This window comes from Pan troglodytes, chromosome 1 (assembly GCF_028858775.2).
Source record: "Pan troglodytes isolate AG18354 chromosome 1, NHGRI_mPanTro3-v2.0_pri, whole genome shotgun sequence".
NCBI classification, from domain to species: domain Eukaryota; kingdom Metazoa; phylum Chordata; class Mammalia; order Primates; family Hominidae; genus Pan; species Pan troglodytes.
The window spans coordinates 211,809,342-211,826,165 of record NC_072398.2 but is presented as its reverse complement, the minus strand read 5'-3'; the positions used below and the strand labels follow the sequence as shown (position 1 = coordinate 211,826,165).

At 49.4% G+C, this 16,824-nt stretch overlaps 1 protein-coding gene across 5 annotated transcripts in view; it reads right to left on the bottom strand.

The window, feature by feature from the left end:
• The window catches only part of CAPZB (capping actin protein of muscle Z-line subunit beta), a 146,761-nt gene that overhangs the window by 34,869 nt on the left and 95,068 nt on the right, over positions 1-16,824 (bottom strand). For all 5 annotated transcript variants that reach the window (XR_010148013.1, XM_003307839.6, XM_003949308.5 and 2 more), the window contains exons 3-4: positions 11,847-11,968; positions 4,851-4,964 (exon numbers count right to left, since the gene is read on the bottom strand). Coding sequence is in view for 4 of the 5 variants with exons in the window: in XM_003307839.6 (XP_003307887.1) it covers positions 4,851-4,964; positions 11,847-11,968 (236 nt within the window). In the remaining variant the exon portion in view is untranslated. The remainder of the gene's footprint in view (positions 1-4,850; positions 4,965-11,846; positions 11,969-16,824) is intronic.

Below are 16,824 nucleotides of genomic sequence, written 5' to 3'. Positions count from 1 at the left end.
TGACTATAGCTCACTGTAACCTTGAACTCCTGGGCTCAAGCAATCCTCCTACCTCAGCTGAGTAGCTAGGCCTATGTGTGTGTGTGCCTCTATGCCTGACTAATGTTTATATTTTATTTTTTGGAGGTACAGGGTCTTGCTATGTCACCCAGGCTGGTCTCGAACTCCCGGCCTCAAGCAATCCTCCTGCCTCAGCCTCCCAAAGCACCATTAATCTTTTCAAGCAGGGCCTCAAGGAGTAAGGACAAAGCTAATGGGTTAATGGGTGGGGGGCAGGCACCTCGTTCCTGACTGTGGCACACACACGGCCAGTGCCTGTGGGTGCTACGTCAGCCGACAACAAACATGCCCACAGACAGCAAGTCCAGTCTTCTGGCATGAGCCAGCAGGGTACGGCGGGGGCAGGAACAGGGGCAAGACAGGGTATCCAAGGCCTCTTTATTCCTTTTCTTGGGTCAAATCTCTGTGTGAGCAAAGTCCAGTGTGACCTTCCCAGCATAAAGAGACTTTTTAGGCCATAAAACAAGTGGCTCCCTGGAGGCTGGCTGCAGCACGGTGTCCCCACGGGAGGATTCTGAGCTCCAACATGGCAGGAGCCTGGCAGCTCTCAGTCATTCAATGGGGTTGGTGGTCATGAGGCTGGAGCTCAAGCCAAACATAGTCCTGATTGCGATTCATCAGGATCCAACAATTCAGAAGCACCTGGAATCGTTGTGAATTAAAGACCCTGTCAACACAGTCTGCTCTTCCAACCCCCAACCACCAGGGGCGCAGGCCAAGCTCTAGCTTGAAGTGTGTGGCCTGAAAGTGGCAGCTGCACCTGTGCAGCCCTCCTGGGCACAAGGGCGAGCCCAGCCTGCTCTCAAGGGGTGGCTTCTCCAGCCACTCCCCTTTTCTCCTGGCAGGGTGGGTCTGGCTGAGGCTCCGGCCATCTCTCACGGGCCAGGGACACCAGCCACTTTCCTGGCCCCTCAGGCAGCAGCTCAGGGTGACCAAGCCAGCAGACGGGAGCATTGGGTGGAGGTCTCCTCTCAGAATGACCCTTGCCTGAACCCATCTGCCAACCTGAACAGAAGACAGGTGGGAGAGCTGTGGCCTTGCTCAGGGGACAACAAACAAGTCTTTCTGTGAGAAAGTGTTTGTATGGGGAAGGGCTAGATAAAAGATGAAGAGAAAGGGATGGCCTACTGCCTCTCCACCCCATGGAACAGCCTGGTCCCTAGAAAACCGAGTGTGACCCTGGCCAATGCCCCTCAGGAGACAAGGCCACCCAGCTGACTCCCCTCTGCTCCAAAGCCATGGGGAAAAGATCTTGCATTCCAGGGCCTGCTGTGGTCACTTATGTGGCCACCAACAGCCTCGCGGGGCACTCTGGGAATGGGAACTTCTGGAGATGAGCAACGTACCACAATGTACCAAGATGTTTTTAAAAAAGAAAAAAAAGAGACTCGTTCTCATAATTTTTAGACTATAAATGGGTTGGTTCGTCACATGTGGTTCAGCTGGGAAAACGCTCCTCGCATGTGGTCCCAGGAGAGAGAGCTCTTCAGCACACTCCGATGGCACTGGGTGAGTCAAAATTCATGCCTCTGGTATCCCGGATGGCAGCTCCAACTGCTGTCCCTTTGGTGGTCTGCGGTCCGTCACCCAGGAAGAGCCTGGCCCCACTGCCCCTGCACATGCAAGGTAAGGAAGGGCCTCCTGCCTCTCCTGCGGGGCCACTCTCCTCCTTCCTCCTGAGGTGCTGGGAACAGAACGGCACCAGCCTGGATCCCACTACACACTGTTGCAGACCCTCGGGGTCTGGGTTATCCAGTTCAACCCCCAACTGGGGGCAGGATGCTGTCTTGTCACCCCTCTTTCAACTCCCCCGAGTCAGTTTACCTTCAGAGAGGAGTGTGTAGGCAAGTCAAAGGCACACAGAAATCAAAAGCCACCTTACAAATACACATTTCCCAAGGAAGGGAAAGGCTTCACCAGAGGCAGCGTGAAGAGTGAGGCCTTAGCTATGACTCCCGGCTCCTGTGGTTTTCTAGCTGTGTTAACCAGCTTGAGTACTTATCTGAGCCTCAGCTTCATCAGCTGCCAAATGGAATAACTCCCACTTGTCCTATAGTCACTGTAAGGATTCAGTGATTATTCTGAAGAGTTTTAATGATAGTAGGGAAATTCTCATGATAACAGGCCAAAAAAGCCCCTGCAGAACCATACACCATGTAATCATTACATATGTGAACGATGAGATGGGAAGGGAGAACAAGGGAAGCAGAAGTCCAAGATGAAACTGGGCTCTTCCCCAAGGCTGGCCCTAAATGGCGAAGTAAGGCAACACATCTGATTCACTTTATTAAGGGAGTAACAACATGAACACTTAAGTCTCATAAAGAATCAGAATCCCCTCACCTCCATATCTCAACATGCAGCCCAGTAATAAGCCAGAGTACAGCCTCCTCATAGAACAGAAGGGGTGAGGCCAGGCAACTTCCTCAGGCTTAGGGGATGGCACGCATGGCACGTTAGCTCCCAAGCTGGCGGAAAATCTAGCAAACACTTTCAAGGGGGAACTTTCCACTTCCACCTTCAAACTTAGCTGAAAGGGCAGGCTGTATTCCTGGAGTATCCTGAGATGGCTCCCAAGAAGCTTACATATAAAAGGGGCCAATTTTGCCCAAATCTCTTTCAAATTGACTTCCAATTTAAAAGAGGCTGAGGGTGTGCATTTGCTGGTTGACAGCTGTGTGTGCACGTTAAGGGGCACCAGTCTCAGGGCCTTAGACAGGTGAGTTTGCCCCTGCCTCAGAGACCCTGGCACAACCAGCCCCCCTGCCTGGCTGGCTTCCTCAATGTCAGACCTCAGTCAAGTGTCTCCTCAAGAGGCCTCATGGGCCGCTCTACATAACAAGTCAGCTGCTCCCTGTTATCACCAGCAGCAATGACTTGTTCACTTGTCCACTGTTTGTTTTTCCACAGTGGAGTGTGGTGAGGGCAGGGGCCTCATCTGCCACGTACGAGGTGCATCCCTGGTACTCAGCGAGCACCCGGCTCATGGGAGGCACTCAAATGTCTGCTGAGTAAATAAATTGATGTTGGACTCTGGAGCTGGATAAGGATGGTTTGATATCCCAGTTCCACCACTAACTAGCTCTGTGAACCTGGGTAAGTTATATCACCTTTCTGATCTGTCAGCTCGTTTGTAAGAGGGGGATAACCCTCTCTCATGGGTTCTTGTGAAGACCGAATGAGACTGAGAACACCTGGAGGCCCACTTGCATGGCCACTGGTAACTGTTATCATCACCATCGTTATTTTATTACCAGTATTATCACTTTAATATTAAACCGATTCTACTTGGGCATTCTTGTTTAATAGCTGGATTGGCCTCTTACCAAATGGGCAGGTAAAAGAAGATAGTAAAAAACAATTACAAGTAAACTACCATAGAGCAATGAGTCAGCTTTTCAGTATCACTGGGGAAGGAGCTATTCTACAATAGGACAAAGTTCTAGATGTAAGAACCTTTAAAAGACTAAAGCCTATTTTAACTGTGAAAATCAACAATTTGTGGGAATTTCAGATGAATATGGGTTCAAATCCTAGCTTTTCACCTCCATGTCCTGCGGTCTTGTGTGAGTCATTTAACCTCTTGGAACCTTGGTCTCATTTGTAAAAGGAGGAACAAAACCATCTTCCCCAGAGGTTCTTGTTAAGAAGTAAAGATAATGTATATAAAATATTCGTACATAATAGAACTACAGACTGGGGGCCAAGCCCCACCCACCTCAAAGCTCAAGAGGTGAATTTTACATTTTAAAGGTTCAACAGAAAACAAACCAAGAAGCAGCAACAGAGACCTTATGTGGCCTGCAAAGCCTAAAACGTTTAGGATCTGGTTCTTGACAGAAAAAAGTCTGCCAACTTGAATTAGTATTGCCTATTTTACAGTTTTGCTGTATTTTCAGTATAGAGCTTAATTATAAATGAGATTCTGTCGATTATGGCTAACTTTCTCTGGAGCCCTTCCTTGTAAGCCTGAACAATTAAGTGACATGTTGGTGCTGTGGTGCTGAGAGGCAGGATTAGACGGAGCAGGAAGAAATCTCAACAGATCTAGCAAAACGCTTTTTAAGGCAGGTGCTGAGGCCACAAACAACTCAGGATTCAGGAAGATGTTTGCTGCTCTGCTCCTGCTCTGTAAGGACTGCACTCATCTTGGCCTGGGAGCAGCTGGAGGCAGAGGCCCCTGAGCTCCAGGTCAGAACTGAGTGTGTGGTATGGCAAAAAAATCCATAGGGGCCTTTGGAGATAAACAGGTCTGACTTTAATTCCTGGCTCTACCCCTTGCTGTGGACAAATACTTTAATCTGTGTCTTAATTTCTTAATCTGAGAAACGAGGACTAAACTAGCTATGTTTGTGAGGATTTGAGATGCTATGTAGAAATACCTGGCACTGTTTCTTATACAGAGTAGGCACTGTACCAGTGGCACCTGCTGTTATTATGAATCACGATGCAGGGGAACAGCACATAGTGAAGTCTGGTAGCATTCTATGACCGAGTCATCTCATAACCAACCCAACCACCAAACGAGTGCCCTGCATCCTGCTATGGGAGGCTCCCAATTTTAGTTAGGTGAGCCAGGTAACAGATTCAAGGGAGAATGCTTGGCCGGGTAACAGATTCAAGGGAGAATGCTTGGCCGGGTAACAGATTCAAGGGAGAATGCTTGGCCGGGTAACAGATTCAAGGGAGAATGCTTGGCCAGGTAACAGATTCCAGATAGAACACTGCCACTTAGGATTTACCTCTCAAAACTCACAAGCGCTAAAGTGCAACAGGAGAAAATGACTCACAGGTCTCGATACTGGTCAAAGGCATTGTTGGCTTCCACCTCCAGCTTTCTCAGCCGAGCCGACGGCATGGCCCCATCCTCCAAGGGAGGGTCATACTTGTTACTCCATGGTGACCTGGAGGGAAGGAAAGAAAAGTATATACCATGAATCGTTCCACGAAGACACGGCCAGCGAGCAGGGAGCCTGAGCCCTGGCTATCTGAAATCTCGGAGGCAAAGCCGCTAACTCCAGCAAAGATTTTTCTGGGTCCTGGCAACAAACAGGGCTTTCTGGAGGTTTGGAGAACAAGGGCTCTGATGCAGGCAGACTGGGGCACACGCCCGTGCTCCACCTCTCACTGGCTGTGAATGCTCAGCAAGTGTCCCAACTCCCTGAGCCTCACTTTTCTCCTGCGTAAAATGCGGCTGCTACTTGCTCCGCACACAGGGTTGTCACGAGAAATGAGACAAGCAGATCAAGTGCCCAGCCCAGAGCTTGCCAGACTGTCAGTGTTCAACAAATGCTAGTTCTTTCTTACCCGCTTTCTCAGTTTTGTGCTCACCATCTATTTTTTTTTCTTTCTTTTTTTTTTTTTTTTAAGACAGAGTCTCGCTCTGTCGCCCAGGCTGGAGTGCAGTGGCGTGATCTTGGCTCACCACAACCTCCGCCTCCTAGGTTCAAGCGATTCTCGTGCCTCAGCCTCCTGAGTAGCTGGAATTACAGGTGCAAGCCACCAGGCCCAGCTAATTTTTGTATTTTTAGTAGAGACGGAGTTTGGCCGTGTCGGCCAGGCTGGTCTCAAACTCCTGGCCTCAAGTAATCTGCCTGCCTCAGCCTCCCAAAGTGCTGGGATTATAGGTGTGAGCCACCGCGCCTGGCCATGTGTTCACCACCTTATAGTTCAACAGATGCCCCTCTCTCCTCCCTGATTTGCTGGAGGCTCTACATAAACTTTAAGACCTTCTTACATAGTAAGCGTTAAGAAGAGAGCTGTCAGTTACAGAGGCGGGCAAGAGACACAGCTCCACAGGGAAATGCTGATTACATTAGAAAACCTGAGCAATCAGGTTCTCCACGCGAACACAGGATAGCTTTTCCAACATCCAAGAGCTATGCACACATATGAAGACTGCTAAGTAATGAGAACCAGTCTTTTTGCAGCCCAAAAGACTTGCTGTATTTCTTGAAATGTATTTTGCCACATCAGGAAAGCATTTAATCACACAGAGAACTGGAAAGGGGGTTATAAGGGAAAGATCTACTCATTAATTCCTGCAGGTGGGGTTCAGAGGGCCGAGTGTTCAGAGAAAGTAGCAGAATTAAAAAGGTGAGAGAGGAATGAAAAGACAGAGAAGACAACATGGAATTCAGAAAAAGTCCTTCACACTCTTGGTCTAAACGCCTCGCTGTTTCCACTGTCAGAGACCCACAATGCCTTTTCTGCATCCCCTCCTGACCACATCATTGTGATGTGGAATGCATGTTAAGGAAAAAAAAAAAGTATGCTCATGATCTTCCAAACCCCAGTTTTAAAGAATTCTGCACACAGACATTTTTCTTCTTGGTAAGTGATGCTCCACCAGGCACCTACGTCAGTAGATGATGGAGTATGGAACCAGAATAAGCTGGGCGGCCTCTTCCACCAGCCACCCGCAGGCAGCTTTCTCAGAGGCTGGTTCACAAACGGTATGTAGGGGAAGAGTTGCTGTGCTTGGTGTCCCCAAAGAGTCTCCAGGCAGGCATTACACTCCTGATCACCTCAAAGCAGAAGGAGCCTTGGAAATCCTTGTTTCCAAGCTGACCACTTTCTGCTGCTCACCGCAGTTTTGGTAGAGACTTTGCAAGAATGGGGTGAGACACCCCCTGCTGCCCCATGAGCAGCAGCCAGCTTTCATGGTCACACTGGGCCATCGCACACCATGGGAAGGAAACTGTCAACAAGCTGGGACCCCAGATGGCTGGGAAGACAGGCGTGCCGCCCACAATAGATGCCTCAGTTCTCCTGAGAAGCCAAGCGCGGGCTGACCTGTCAGTTCTTGTAGCCTGTCGCTCCTCCCTCTGAAACGGGGCTGCCCAACAGAACTTCCTGAGACGATGGAGATGTTCTAAATCTGTGCTGTCCAAAACAAGTCACTAGCCATGTGTAGCTACTTGCATACTTACAATGTGACCGGTATGACCAAGAGACTCAATTCTTAATTTTATTTAATGGGCATCAATTTGAATGCAGATAGCTCACTCTAGAACCTCAGCTAGGAGGGGGCAAGAGCCTTTTCTTGCTAGGAGGGGGCAAGAAGAAGAGAGTCATCTTCTCTTCGGGTTGCTCAGCACCTAGAACAGTGCCTGGCACTCAACTACATGCTCATTAAAAAAAAAAAAAATGTTTTTAAGAATGAATTTGGCCAGGCGTGGTAGCTCACACCTGCAATCCCAGCACCTTGGGAGGCCGAGGCGGGAGGATCACAAGGTCAGGAGTTTGAGACAAGCCTGGCCAACATGGTGAAACCCCATCTCTACTAAACATACAAAAAATTAGCTGGGTGTGGTGGCATGCACCTGTAATCCCAGCTACTCAGGAGGCTGAGGCAGGAGAATCACTTGAACCCAGAAGGTGGAGGCTGCAGTGAGCTGAGATCGCGCCACTGCACTCCAGCCTGGGTGACAGAGCAAGACTCCATCTCGGGGAAACAAAAAAAAAAATGAATGAATTCTTCTTGTCCAATCACAGTTGTAAATAAATAAAATAAAAAAGCATGAATTCTTGCACCCCTGCCCCCCCACGACAACAGAACCAAGCACTCCCTCCTCCCTCTCACACAGATGTTGATCCTCATGCCTGTCATATCCTTGCCCTTCTTCCCTCACCCTCGACTGCAAGAGGTCTTTGACAGCAGAGAGCCTGTGCTGCCTGCCCTTGTCCCCAGTACCCAGCCCTGAGTTAGTGCCAAGCAGATGCTGCTGGTGGACCGAAGCCTCACAGCCCGGGAGAGGAAGAAAGGGGAATTCTGCTGGTGTTCCACTTCTCCAAACCAAGAGATGGAGCAGCTTTCTGGCTTTTTCATGCTGGTCACGGGCATGGTGCCCAGGTGCTGTCCTTCTTGGGAGCATCTTGCTCTGTCGCCCAGGCTGGAGTGCAGCGATGTGAACATGGTCCACTGCACAGGACCACAGGCATGTACCACCATGCCCAGCTAATTTTTTTTTTTTTTTTTTTGAGACAGAGTCTCACTCTGTTGCCCAGGTTGGAGTGCAGTGGCATGATCTCAGCTCACTGCAACCTGTGTCTCCTGGGTTCAAGCAGATTCTCCTGCCTCAGCCTCACCTAAGCACTAAAAAACAAAAACACCAAATCAACAAAAGCTTCTCATCAGATCTCAGAGACAAAGATCCAGGTGAAAAGATGCTGTCGCCATGATTTATCTATAAACAAGGCTTGGTTCTTCTGCTGGCCGGGGGAGTGGATAAGAATCTGAGGGTGTGGAGCTGAATTCCCTCCTTCCCCTGGGTGGCCCTTTGAGACTCTGCAGCACACTCATACGCAGGACCGTTCCCACAGTTCGATGACAGCCATCGCCTTCCTGTAGGCCGGGAAGACCCGACCCAAGTGGCGTTCATTTCAAGGCACCCTGATTAGACACAAGAGCCCATCTTTCGGGCAGACTGGGGGCCTGCAATTTGCAAGAAGCCTGTAACTCACATTTCTACTGGCTCACAGACGATAGCATTTCAAGCTGTTAGTCCTGAAGCCAGGGTAATTGTAGCTGAGGGAAATATCATAACATTAACCAGAATATTCTTAGTGGAAGGGGCACTCAGAACACACTTAAGAGCTTAAATGGAGGCCATTTGAAAAAAGACAGATGGACAGGAATGCCTAGATTTCAAAAGTCAGGCCTTTCATTTCCCTCCGAGAAGGCTTTTTGTTTCAGCTAACAGGTTTCAAACGGTGCTGCTGGCAACAGTCACACCATAAGGATCTTATTTAAGCAAACCATCAAACACAGTCAGGATGGAAATCTGTGGACAGAATCAGAAGACCTTGAAGTTTCATATCGAGAAGAGGAGAAAGAAAGACATACTTTCTGCCTCCACACCCCAGGCTCCTCTCTAAAGGCCTGAGATCCCCCAGAGCTGGTGGTAGGGCCTCAGGAATGCAGGTGGGGGGACAAAGGGGTGACCTGGAAGGGCTGCAGGTACCAAGTCTCCCGCAGAGCCTGGCCTGGCCACGGACCTAGACATGATCCCGTCCTTCCACCAGCTCCTGCAGAACAGCTGCCTTACACAGTCAACTGGAGTTTTTAGGTGGAAATAATAAATATAATAATGATGTTGATTAAGCAAGACCAGTTCAAGGAACACCTTCTTCAGGAAGCATTCCCTGAACTGCATGCCGGGCGAGAATACTTCTCTCTGCCTGCTCCCTGGTCTGTCAGACCACTCACCATCTTCACTGGACTTCTCTCTCTAAGGGCTGGTCCACCCACTTCATCAGTGGCTCCCTGGCTGGGCAATGTGGCTCACACCTGTAATCCTAGCAATTTGGGAAGCTGAAGTGGGAGGACTGCTTGAACCTAGGAGTTCGAGGCCAGCCTGGGCAACAAAATGAGGCCCCCATCTCTCCAAAAAAAAAAAAAAAAAGAGAAAAAAAGTCAAAAAAATTAGCTGGGGCTGGGCGCAGTGGCTCATGCCTATAATCTTGACATTTTGGGAAGCCAAGGCAGGAGGATCATTTGAGGTCAGGAGTTCAAGACCAGCCTGGCCAACGTGGTGAAACCCTGTCTGCACTGAAAATACAAAAACTAGCTGGGAGCGATGGCGTACACCCGTAATCCCAGCTACTTGGGAGGATGAGGCAGGAGAATCTGCTTGAACCCAGGAGACAGAGGTTGCAGTGAGCTGAGATTGTGCCACTGCACTCCAACGTGGGCAACAGAGTGAGACTCTGTCTCAAAAAAAAAAAAAAAATTAGCTGGGCATGGTGATACATGCCTATGGTCTTGTGCAGGGGGCCATGTTCGCATCACTGCACTCCAGCCTGGGCGACAGAGCAAGATGCTCCCAAGGACAGCACCTGGACGCCATGCTGTGACCAGCAGTTCCAGGCACAGAATGAGCCCTTCAAGGATGAATTTGATCGGCCTCAGGGCTGTATCACCATCTATATGCTGGGACATCTGCAGCCACATCCCCAGCCTAAACCTCTCTCCTGGAACTCCACATGGTACATCCACGGCCTACCTGGTATCTCCACTTTGATCTAATGGGCCTCTCAAGCTTAAAGTGTCCCTATGCCAGCTCCTCCCCGAGTCCTCCTCACCTCAATCAACAGTGGCTCAGGTCCGAAGCCTTGTGATCACCCTTCACACCCCACCTCCTCTTCTTCCATCCCCGCCTACCTGCAGAGGCCGCTGGCTCTACTTTTAAAAGTGACCTCAAATCTCACCACTTCTCACCATTTCAACTCTAGTCTGTGGTCTGAAGGAGGGCAAAATATATTCTCTACCTAATTTCCATTTAAAGCTAGGAAAGGGACATGATTATAAAACTGTTGTCTAGTCTCTTATAAGTCAGTATTAAACTTTTTAAGTATATGACAATGTCTGTGCCATTCAACATTTCACGTGTGTTACTTCTTTTATCCCCCCAATAAATAACCCTGTGCTAACTTTTATTACCCTCAGCCTGGCCTTCAAGACCCTGCCAGACCTGCCCTGGCCATGCCTCCTCCCTCATCTCTGCCCCCACTGCCCTCCCCTCACTGCCCTCCCCTCACTGCCTTCTCCACCTCTGGCCTTCTGCCAGCTCCATCCTGGTGAGCTCATCACCCAGGGCCTCAGCACCCAGCAGGCTCTTCCCCAGACCTGGACCTTTTCATCCTCCAGTTCCCACTTGTGGGAGAGCCTTCCCTGCCTGCCCGTCCTCTCCCTCCCTCCCACTGTCCTCTTTATTTTCTTCAGGAAGCATTCTGTTGAGTAAACAAATACTATTATTTCCGTTTTACAGACGACAAAACTAAAAGACCAGCAACAATAAGTGATTTGTCAAAGTCCCATTGACACAGGGAGCTGTGCTGGTTTGAAGCCCACGCTGGCTGACTCCTGATCATTTTTCCTGCTTTGACTTCCCAGAAGCCTTGCCCCATCTCCAAAGAGAGCATCAGGGTGAAGCTTCAAGACAGCCCTGGTTCTGTGGTCTCCAAATAAACCTAAAGCAGGCTGTGTTCCTCTACCATTCTCCAAGGCAGTGACTACTGCAATTCATCATGGAAACACTGGGCCAGTTTAAGGATTCCCACTCTTAAAAAATAGAGGTATAACTCCTACATGCCCTTAAAACCCAGCTCAGACATCACCTCCTTCAGGAAGTCCTCCTGGAGCTGACCATGGCCTCTTCTGTGCTACCGTCCCACCCTGAACAGACTTTGCACTGGCTGTATGAATCACATCATACAGTTATCAGTTACCCAATGTGTCTCCTATGCTAGACCTGGTGATCAGACACCCAGGGCAGGGACTAATGTCAACTTAGTTATTTACAGCCTTGGGTGAGGTGACGGAAAGAGAGAGGAGAGTTGTGTATCTGACAGAGCTGCGTTCGTAGATCCCTTACCACAGAGACCCTCCCTGCCCTCAGGATCCCCATCATATGCGCACCCTGTACACTGCCCTTCGCAGGACTGAATGCAATTATAATAGAACAGTTGTTTTTGAACAACATCCCTCTCCCATTAGACTGGAAGATCCATGAAGGCAGGGGGCCTTTGGTCCACTGCTCTATCTCTCATGCTTGTGGGTGGCACTCTTCAAACGTCTGCTGCATGATTGGAATAACAGATGGAAGGATGAGAAGAATGGGGAGGACAAGAGAAGAAAGGAGAGGAGGGCAGGGAACAAACGGAAGGAAAGCTGAATGGGCTGCCAGCTGCCCAAGTCCAAGGTCCCCGTGCTCTGCAGCAGGCACCTACGGCAGCCCACATGTGGCTGGTGTGCCTGCTGCATCCCAGGGGCATGAGCTCACCTATAGGAGTCCCCATCTCTGTTGTAGTCACACAAAAGGTAATCCTTTCCCACCACCTTGTCTCTGGCAATTTTTAGTGGCTGGTCGACAGAAGACAGGAGATCCTCACATAGACTGGGGACCTGGCAGAGAGAAAGGACAAGGTCGAATTAAAACAGCACACCAAACTCAGGTGGCTAACAATACTGCAGCCATATTATGGTCAGTACCTTTAACATCTGGCCCTGGGTACTGAGCCAAAATTATGGGCCTGTTCTTTTCTTTTCCACATGTGTCTGACACCAACTGTGTCCCTCTATAAAGAAACCCATTCTTGAATTACAGTGGAGCGTGATTTCTAATAAAGTCTTCCTTCCAAAAACTGTGTGCAGCTTTAATTACCTGGTCACCAGGGTGGCCTAGTAAATTTAAGTGTGTATGTGCTTGGTATTGGTCTCTGGTGGGCAAAGTACAAGCTGAAGTCCCGAGAAGAAGGTAAACATTTCAAATACACAGGAATCTAAAGAACTCGGAGTAGAAAAACTCGTCCGTGCTGGGAACTCCCACAGGCTCCTATGCTGGGTGGAGTCTCCAGTACTTTCCAGGCCCCTAGCCAAGTGTTACCAGTTGGCTTGTAGAGTCAACTCTATCTGCTGCAAAGAGAGCTTCACCCCGGCTCCCCCACAGCACAGAGCCCCAGTGGGCTCACCTCCGGCTGGCCTGCCAGGGGGCCGCCTCACCAAGAAAGATGACCCCGCGGTCAGGGGCTGGCAGGACTCAAACTCTGGGCCAATGTTGCGACTCTGACACAAGGCTCTGCAAGTAACCAGGCCACTGGCCTCCTCCTCCCAGCTCAAACATCAATTTCTACCAAAATATCCCAGAAAGGGATGGCAGCACTTTCAGAAATGGATTCCTTCAGGCCTGAGTCACTTCCACGCTATATTTTCAATGTGCTGACTTATTTGTTTCATGGGCCTGGGTTTATGGGGGCCCCACCATATCGTTTACCAGGAAAGCGCCTGCCAGTTGCACCAATAACCCTTCCCAGTGGAAAAATTCAATCGTATGGCAAAGACACCAGCAGAGCAGCTCAGCAGACGGGCTGACAGCGACAGTGGTTCCTGTGTTCTTCCAGAAGGCCCTTGCCACCATCCAAGAGACAGGCAGGGACAGGGAGTCCCACCACCACAGGGACCACCCAGCCTCCACGGGCTCCTCTGCTGCCCCTCCAGGGTGCTTTAGAACTCAGCTTGGAAAGCAATGCCCAGCACAACTAAAGGACTGTAACCCTGCCTCATAACTCACAGAAATTCTGGCCTTGGTGAGATGATCCGTTTCTTATACAGGGGACAGTACCCAAAGAGATAGACATACACCACCAACCCCTGTGTACAATGTGCTGGGCTTACAGGTGTGAGCCCCCAGGCCTGGCCTGTACCTGTGCTTGTTTTCAGAATTCTTTCTCCATGTGTATCTGCCCTTTCCTAACAAACATAATAAAAATGGGGGCTACTTTCAAAGTTGGTTTTGGTGATAATATCATGCACCTTACCATTTCCATGTGCCTGCCATGCACCACGCACTATGGTAGGCCCTTTACATAGAGCATATTGTTGACTTGAAAGCTCACACGCATTCTGCAAAGTGGGTATGCAAAGCCCCATTTTACAGATTAGAGTTGAGGCCCGGAGCCATAAAGTTACCCAAGGGCCACACAAGAAGCAAGCAGTGGAGACAGAAAACAAAACCAGGGCCAGATGAGTCCAAAGTCCCTACTCCTCCTACTCTAACTTTGGTTTAATGTCCAGCTAAGGGGAAGGACAGTGCATGCTAAAGGCACCCTCTGGTGGCAAACAGCCCTCTCCTAGCCCCAGCCCTGCTTAGCTGTGGCCACAGAGCCCTTCAACTGGAAGGAAGTCCTGGCTGAGGAAGGAAGGTCTAACAGCTTCCACCCAAGGCCATCTGGGACCTGAAAGAGGCCTTGCTGTGCTGCCACAGCCAATGAAGCCACCTCACCTAACACATCATGCCTGTCCCTAAGCATCTCTGTTTATAATGCTGGGATGCTGCCTTGGCTTATCTGTTGGGCCTCAACTTTTGCCTGGAACCCATTCTCTCTGGTTGGAGTCCTGACACCATCAGCTCAATTTTTCCTCAATTACAGTAGAGACTGAGCAAACAGGGTCTGAAGTTAGACTTCCTGACTCCGCTGCATACAAGTAGCCTTATGGCCTGGGTAAGTCATTTTACTTCTCTACTAAGACTTGGTTTCCGTACCTGTAAAATGGGGATAATAAAACCAACCCATCTGGGTGCCCATGCCCATGTGATTTCGAGGACCCACATGACACAATGCATTCCGTGTTCAGGGCAGAGCCTGGCACAGGGAAATGCACGTATGTTACTGCCTGACACGTTCAGGTTCCTTTCCCTTCCTTTAGACAATATCATCTGTCACCTGTTACTCTCAGATGGCAACAATAGCCTGGATCATACCTGAATTCACTGTGCTGCTTCAGACACAGGGTACAAACGCACCTGTGAGGATCTGGTGCTTCACCCCAGTTCCACCTGGAGCCAGCTGTTTCCCTTCTTCTGCCAGGCACACTGCTTGCAGCTAAGTCCCCTCAACGTAGGAAAGCTCACAAGAAAATAGGGTTTGGTATAAAAGAGGCTTGACTCTACTCCTATCCAAGAGATTCATCTATGAATCAAAAGCATCTGAGTAATTTCTTCCTAGCACTTAACACCAGGTGGAGTATTTTTTCATTGATCAGTTATCTGTATCCCTCACTAGAATGTAAGTTTTACTGGGGCAAGGACTTCGATCTTATTCACTGCAGGATTCTCAGTGCCTGTGGCTGTGCCTGACACACAGCAAATGCTTAATATATTTGGGAGGAAGGAAAGAAAGGAGGGAAAGAGGGAGGAAAGGAGTTTTACAACACGGAGCCTCCCAAACTCCAATCGACTTTACCTTAAAATTAATAAATTGGCAGGTAATAGGAATCTTTAGCAAAAGCACTTGTCCAGAACTAAATCTGAATGGGTGCTGATGACAAGTTTCCTGTGTGGTTCCAACCCAGCACTCTCAGATATGAACCATGGTATGGTGGGAAAGCACTGAACAAAGAGAACTAGAGCTGTCATGAAAGTGCTGGCATTTTTTATCAACATATGACCTCAAGGAGCCACAGCGTTGGTGGAAAGAGTGAGAACTAAGAGACCTGGGTTCTAGCCTCTGCTCTGCTGTGAGCTGGCCACGGAATCTTAGGCAAAGCCCAAGACTGTTCATTTGTCAAACACAGTAGATGAGCTGCACGGAGACAGACCACCCTTGAAGATCTGTGATGGGACTTCTGAAAGCCAGTATGCCAGGTACTAACCAACCCCAGAAAAACATACATTTAAACTGGAACTCAAAAACTGGCACTGCTTGTCCTACAGTGAAAAGCCTCTGGGACTTGATATGGCCAACTGACTCCACCCAAGCAGGCACGATTTTTGCCTTTTGGATCAACTCTCAAGCTGGGCCATAGTTTTGGCCATATTTCCATCAGCGCTGTTTCTTTTGATCAAAGATAATCTGCTCTGGAATAATAACATTTTCGTTGTCATGGGGAATGAGAAATGTGGAATAATACATAGTGTGCCCACAGACTTGGACCACAGCAGCTGCCCAAAGGTGCATTAGTCACGACCTGGCACCATCACTGATCCCGTCTCATACCCACGCCGTCCCTCCACCTCTGCCCAAAACTCCTCAAACAACCACCCGGTCCCATTCACCACTCCCTGAACATGCACGTGCATCCCCCACTTAAACATCTTCCCCATTGAGGGTTGCTGGATAAAATAGAGGGAGGCCAGTTCAATCTGAATTTCAGATACACAATGAATAACATTTTAGTATGAATACTTCCTAAAGGTTACATGGGTCATGTGTTTTTTTTTCTCAATGAGATGGAGTCCAGCTCTGTCACCCAGGCTGGAGTGCAGTGGCGCGATCTCGGCTCACTGCAAGCTCCGCCTCCCAGGTTCATGCCATTCTCCTGCCTCAGCCTCCCGAGTAGCTGGGATTACAGGTGTGCGCCACCACGCCCAGTTAATTTTTGTATTTTTAGTAAAGACGGGGTTTCACCACATTAGCCAGGATGGTCTCTATCTCCTGACCTCATGATCCACCCACCTCGGCCACCCAAAGTGCTAGGATTACAGGTGTGAGCCACTGCGCCTGGCCAGGCCATGTATTTTTATTTGCTAAATCTGACAGCCAATCCCCACTGCTCTCTTAAATCTTGCTGATCCTTCAGGGCCTGGCCCAAACTCCAACTTCTTTATCAAGATGTCAAATTCTTCAGAATTCCTGCAGTAACACTAATATCAACTGAATCCTAAATGCTTTGGGGATGGCTGTTCTAATACTGCCAATGGCTTTCACCTTACTCCTTCCTCACCACTTAGCATTTTTCATTGTGAATTGACTCCACACCTACAGAGGCCAAGACAGGCCCTTCAGCCTCAGCGCAGCATCACGCCCGCTGCAGCAGGGATCAGTCAATGCATGCTGATTCCATGTAAGTGGATATTAATCCTGTGGTCTGAGGTCATATTACAGAACCAGAATGAAAGCAGTGTATCTCTGTAATCTAACCAGTCCCTACACTCATCTGAACCCCGGCCCCCGCCCCCTACTCATGTCGAGTGCTTAGAGCAGTGGAAGAAATCACATTAAGTGTCACAGACCATGGGTTTGTACAGTGATTTAAATGAAACGACAGGTCCAAACAAAGCCGAGAGTTCACTTTGGGGTGTGTGTGGCACTGGCTCTGTCGCCTCCAAAGCCAGGGAGGGCCTCTGAGGAGGAGGAGCGGTGCTGACACGCGGCAGCCGGATGGTTTCTGTCTAAACCACCCATCTGAACTGCCTAACAGCCTTGGAGGGAACGTTCAGATAACACCAAAGGTGTCACACCAATCCAGGCTGTTGGGGGGAT